The 6,602-nt window shown below is 41.5% G+C and overlaps 2 protein-coding genes across 2 annotated transcripts; both read right to left on the bottom strand.

Annotated features, from left to right (window-relative positions):
• Positions 1-258: 258 nt before the first annotated feature.
• LOC121869817 lies at positions 259-2,057 on the bottom strand. Its single transcript, XM_042371396.1, has 4 exons — positions 1,988-2,057; positions 1,157-1,266; positions 674-777; positions 259-545 (listed from the first exon to the last, which is right to left on the bottom strand). The coding sequence occupies exons 2-4, from the start codon at positions 1,247-1,249 to the stop codon at positions 350-352; spliced, it is 393 nt and encodes a 130-aa protein (XP_042227330.1). The 5' UTR covers positions 1,250-1,266; positions 1,988-2,057; the 3' UTR covers positions 259-349.
• Positions 2,058-3,058: 1,001 nt separating this feature from the next.
• LOC121869816 (fucolectin-5-like) lies at positions 3,059-3,591 on the bottom strand (the record flags this gene model as incomplete). The annotated part of the gene is made up of 1 exon (XM_042371395.1): positions 3,059-3,591. A coding segment is annotated over one exon (533 nt), but the record flags the coding sequence as incomplete, so codon positions are not given.
• Between the last annotated feature and the right edge of the window lie 3,011 nt (positions 3,592-6,602).

Here is a 6,602-nt window from a genome sequence, read left to right as displayed (position 1 = left end):
GATACTTTATGTTTTATAATCTACACTAAACAACCTCTTTACTGCTGGTTTGACCTAATTTATGGCCACAACTTGTAGATGTAATATTTGTATCCTTACCTCACTCGGTGTCCAGCTCGTCCAGTGTTGCTACTTTATTTGATTTTATATTTTTATTTAAACTTCCTCGACAGTTTGCTGGTGTCACTCTGTGCTTTAAGGTACAATTACCTGGTTCAGTGTTGTCGTTTGATCGATAGATTTATAGATAGACTGTTATATAGATAGATATTTATTCATTTAAATCGTCATACAAGCTGGGGCGGGCAAGTATGAACACTCGACTGAGTAATGTACTCTACCTTACCATCTATTCACGTTTTGTTGTTTTGGCATCATTTTGTACGTCTCGTAAAGGCCAGATGAGAAACCTTAGTGATAATATGCCGACCACTAAGATCTGAGCGACCCAGAGAACAGTGGTGGGGGGAGTGAGGCCCAGTGTCCCACACAGGTACACTGCCACCACTGCCTCCATCACGTGGATTGTCATAACTGGTGTAAATCTGTAAAAAAATATGAGAATGTAAAAACAAAACACAAATGGTGAAGGAGTTAGTCATTCAATACATTTAAAGGCACAAATTATAAGTACAATTTGTATAAGAACAAATTTACTTAAGAAGGAACTTACACGAGCATCATGAAGGTGTTGTGCTCAGTACCCAGCCAGTGAAGAAACTGACCCAGTAACCCGAGGTGCTCATTCTTAAAGACTTCTGGACACTTCCACGTCAGCTGAAGGTACAATACACACAACAATTAACACTTATTTATACAAGACATTGAATATTAGGCCTTCGGTACACGAGGATGTGGTGCGGCAGACTGTTTTCAGGTAGACTGTGTTAAATTGTCTTTAGTTACCAAATATAACGTCAGGTATGTAAGTGAGGTTCAGTCGCTCACAAAAGTCCTGTGTCGCCTCTCCTCCTGAACCACGAACCTCGAGATTAGAGACTCGTGAATCCGAAGCATTTATGGACAGAAAAATACAATAGTGTTTACTGCTTCAGGTTCACGAATCTGAATCTCGGAGCTCGTGTAACAACAGGGGAGGCGACCGGACCTCTGTGAGTGACTGTACAACTAGCTAACTACAGGTGTCTTGACTCACCGCCATCATGACGAGGCCTGAACCGATGAAGGCGATAATGCACGGGTGGACCAGAACAAAGTAGTGCGCACCTCCTCTCCCCTGGCTGGACATGACTACACTACCACACTCTATAGACGTAAACATCAACATAACTCGGAACAAACAATAAAAGTAATAAAAACAAACTTGAATAATATATTAGCTCACATATTACAATAAACATGTATGAAGGAAATAAAACATGTGTAAGAATTAATTAACGCAATTAGTAAGAATAATAGAATTTCCAACAAGCGTGAGAACACTACCATCTAGCGAGGAGAATGGCTAACCTAACCTAACCATACTAGGACGTTTTTATCGTCACAGGGAATAAACTAGGGTGTCCAATCTTCACGTCAGTCACATAGTACACTTTAGAACTTTAATATTCAGGATAATTTTACCCACCCCAATCCCAGCCACCGTGGAACATGACCATCTAAATGACTCTCAACTTTACATTAAAACCACCACCATCACCAAGTCACGTTCTCTGTCATTGAATATTTTATCAATCTATTTTATACTCATGATAATTTCTTAATTTCTTAACAAGTCTCTCCTGCGTTTGTGGTTTATTATCGTTTTATTTAATTATCAAGGTTGCGTATTTCTTTGGTGTTTTTTATTCGTCTATTTTCCGTAGGTAGTGTGTGGCGTCATAGGTAGAGTGGATGGTCAATTGTCTAGATCCACGGCTTTCTTATAAATATTACTTCTTATAATGTAGATATACTGTATATCAGGAACTATAATCACACACACACACACTGGCATGAACAAATGGGAGAAATACACATAACTTACCAATTAAACACAGAACTAGGACGTGTTAACCTCACGCCCCGGTGTCTCAGGGGTGACTGGCGTTCTTGTTTATTTTATTTGGTTTTAAACTTTAAAATATCCTCCTAAACAAAGTTGCCATCAACCACCAGAAATTGTCTCATAAAGTTAAATCCTCACGTAATCTCTATGGCAAAATCACCCTTATGCTTCATGAATCATTTTCATATAATATATAATATAATCACCATCATTATTATCTTTATTTATATTATTAATATATCTCATTTGTCTTATTATACATGTTTATATAATTTAGATAGATTCAGTAAAATCGTCATATAAGTTCACATTGATTCAGAATATATATAGAGAGAGCAGGTAGACAATGTATATAGTACAGGTATATAAACGATATACATAGTTACTGCAGGTATACACAGTGTAGTTATATAAATACTGTACATACACAGTGAGAAAGATGTACATACACAGTGAGAAAGATGTACATACACAGTGAGAAAGATGTACATACACAGTGCAGGGAACAGAATGGTAACTAGTAAGACATTTATTTAAACGAGAAAATATTCACCTGTGGAATTCCCCTGTGACCTCTTGACCTGACCTGACCTGACCACAGATTATAACCACACAACATCTGGCAATCTAACACCTGTGAAGATTTATTTTTTATCTGAGAACACTGACACCTAAAGAGAGATAGAGGAATGTGATAACGATAAGGTTTAGGTGTACTGTACATTAATACGCTTACCCATACATCAAGGCCAGTAAAATTGGTTAGGTTAAGTCAGGTTAGGTTAGGGCAGGTTAGGTTAGGGCAGGTTAATGTTAGGGCAGGTTAGGATAGGTCAGGTTAGGTTAGGGCAGGTTGGTATAGGTCAGGTTAGGTTAGGGCAGGTTGGTATAGGTCAGGTTAGGTTAGGGCAGGTTGGGATAGGTCAGGTTAGGTTAAGGCAGGTTGGGATACGTCAGGTTAGGTTAGGGCAGGTTGGGATAGGTCAGGTTAGGTTAGGTTAGGTATCTTAGGTTAGACTATAAGTTATAACCTCCAGGAGCTTCACTATCTTATCCTAGTAACTGCACGTCACAGATGGTCAAGAATTGGCAGTTGGGGGCGTGTAAGAGGAGGTAGCGACCCGTCACAGGCTGGGAGGGCTTGAAGGTCACCAACATCCCCCAGGGCGGAGCTGACCCTGGGAAGACGTCGAATACTGGGTTATCCACATAGTTACTTGAGTTACCCAGATAGACAGTGACGCCGAGGAACAGTGACTCAGTGAAGTTATCCCGCCTCGTCTGAACCAAGATGGAGGACACTCGAAGTGGCTGGCCCAGGTCGGCCCTCCACCAGGAATTAAAATCATGTCCGGAGGTGAAGCAAAAGTAGTTGGTGGCGTTGCAGAAGAAACCACTGACGGCGTATTTTACAAGACGTTGTATACCAAACTCGGCCGAGGAGGAGACGCTCACGATGTGGTGTGTGAGAGAGTTGTTGACGTGCCAGCTCGAGTAGCACTTGTCGTACAGGTGAGTTGAAGGTCCAGCTTGTCCTCTCCAATGAACAGACACCTGAGCGCTGAACACATTACACTTATTACCTGCAACACAACACACTTGAAAAGTAACACCTAATACCATAGCTCACCCTTGAAGTAACACCTAATACCATAGCTCACCCTTGAAGTAACACCTAATACCATAGCTCACCCTTGAAGTAACACCTAATACTATAGCTCACCCTTGAAGTAAAACCTAATACTGTACTATAGCTCACCCTTGAAGTAACACCTAATACCATAGCTCACCCTTGAAGTAACACCTAATACCATAGCTCACCCTTGAAGTAAAACCTAATACTATAGCTCACCCTTGAAGTAACACCTAATACCATAGCTCACCCTTGAAGTAACACCTAATACCATAGCTCACCCTTGAAGTACTATAGCTCACCCTTGAAGTAACACCTAATACCATAGCTCACCCTTGAAGTAAAACCTAATACTATAGCTCACCCTTGAAGTAACACCTAATACTATAGCTCACCCTTGAAGTAACACCTAATACTATAGCTCACCCTTGAAGTAACACCTAATATTATAGCTCACCCTTGAAGTAAGCACCTAATACACCAGCTCACCCCTTGAAGTAACACCTAATACCATAGCTCACCCTTGAAGTAAAGGCCTAATACTATAGCTCACCCTTGAAGCAACACCTAATACCACCAGCTCACCCCTTGAGTAACACCTAATACCATAGCTCACCCTTGAAGTAAAACCCTAATACTATAAGCTCACCTTGAGTAACGCCTAATACCGCAGCTCACCCTTGAAGTAACACCTAATACCACCCAAACACCTGAAGTAACACCTAATACTGGCGCATGGCTCACCCTTGAAGTAACACCTATATGCTGTACTATAGCTCACCACTTGTGCATAATATGCTCTACTATAGCTCACCCTTGAGTAACACACAATACTATAAGCTCACCCTTAGTAACACCTAATACATGGCTTCACCCCTTGAAGTAACACCTAATACTATAGCTCACCCTTGAAGTAACACCTAATACTATAGCTCACCCTTGAAGTAACACCTAATACCATAGCTCACCCTTGAAGTAACACCTAATACCATAGCTCACCCTTGAAGTAAAACCTAATACTATAGCTCACCCTTGAAGCAACACCTAATACCATAGCTCACCCTTGAAGTAACACCTAATACCATAGCTCACCCTTGAAGTAAAACCTAATACCATAGCTCACCCTTGAAGTAACACCTAATACTATAGCTCACCCTTGAAGTAAAACCTAATACCATAGCTCACCCTTGAAGTAACACCTAATACTATAGCTCACCCTTGAAGTAACACCTAATACCATAGCTCACCGCTAAGAGTAACACCTAATACCATAATACCCTTGATAAAACTATGCACTATAGCTCACCCTTGAAGCAACACCTAATACTACATAGCTCACCCTTGAGTAGCACCTAATACCTTAGCTCACACCTTAGTAAAACCCTAATACCATAAGCTCACCCTTGAAGTAACACCCTAATACCTAGCTCACCCTTGAAGTAAAACCTAATACCGCAAGCTCACCCTTGAAGTAACACCTAATACTATAGCTCACCCTTGAAGTAAAACCTAATACTATAGCTCACCCTTGAAGTAACACCTAACACCATAGCTCACCCTTGAAGTAACACCTAATACCATAGCTCACCCTTGAAGTAACACCTAATACTATAGCTCACCCTTGAAGCAACACCTAATACTATAGCTCACCCTTGAAGTAACACCTAATACCATAGCTCACCCTTGAAGTAAAACCTAATACTATAGCTCACCCTTGAAGTAACACCTAATACTATAGCTCACCCTTGAAGTAACACCTAATACCATAGCTCACCCTTGAAGTAACACCTAATACCATAGCTCACCCTTGAAGTAACACCTAATACTATAGCTCACTCTTGAAGTAACACCTAATACTATAGCTCACCCTTGAAGTAACACCTAATACCATAGCTCACCCTTGAAGTAAAACCTAATACTATAGCTCACCCTTGAAGTAACTCCTAATACTATAGCTCACCCTTGAAGTAACACCTAATACCATAGCTCACCCTTGAAGTAAAACCTAATACTATAGCTCACCCTTGAAGTAACACCTAATACCATAGCTCTCCCTTGAAGTAACACCTAATACCATAGCTCACCCTTGAAGTAACACCTAATACTATAGCTCACCCTTGAAGTAACACCTACTACTATAGCTCACCCTTGAAGTAACACTCTAATACCATAGCTCACCCTTGAAGTAACACCTATCACCATAGCTCACCCTTGAAGTAACACCTGTCACCATAGCTCACCCTTGAAGTAAAACCAAATACTATAGCTCACCTCAGCAATGACCTAATACTATAGCTCACCCTTGAAGTAACACTCCACACCATAGCTCACCTTGAAGTAATGCGTTTCAATACCATAGCTCACCCTGAAGCAAAAACTCAATACTATAGCCTTCCACCCTTGGCAACACCTAATACCATAGCTCACCCTTGAAGTAACACCTAATACCATAGCTCACCCTGAAGTAACACCTAATACTATAGCTCACCCTTGAAGTAACACCTAATACTATAGCTCACCCTTGAAGTAACACCTAATACCATAGCTCACCCTTGAAGTAAAACCTAATACTATAGCTCACCCTTGAAGTAACACCTAATACTATAGCTCACCCTTGAAGTAACACCTAATACTATAGCTCACCCTTGAAGTAATACCTAATACCATAAGCTCCCCCTCCTCTTTCACTTCTCTTCCTTTCCTCCCCTCCCTTCCCTCTCCCTCCCCTCACTCTCCCCTCTCCCCAGTAAGTATTTGAACCCTCTCGAGCAGCATCCGCGTCGACCTCCTCCCCTCTTCCCTCCACCCCTCTCACCTCTCCCTCTCCCCCTCACCTCTCCCCCTCCCCTCACCCCTCCCCTCCCCCCTCCCAGAAGGTCGAGCCACAGTGGTTGAGGTGCCAATATTAGACCAGGAATGTCGGAAGGGGAGAGTGAGGGGGAAAGAGAGGGAAGAATGGAA

The sequence above is a fragment of the Homarus americanus genome, unplaced genomic scaffold (genome assembly GCF_018991925.1).
Source record: "Homarus americanus isolate GMGI-L3 unplaced genomic scaffold, GMGI_Hamer_2.0 scaffold53706, whole genome shotgun sequence".
NCBI lineage: Eukaryota > Metazoa > Arthropoda > Malacostraca > Decapoda > Nephropidae > Homarus > Homarus americanus.
The sequence above is the reverse complement of the archived record's forward strand: the minus strand, read 5'-3'. Positions and strand labels throughout refer to the sequence as shown.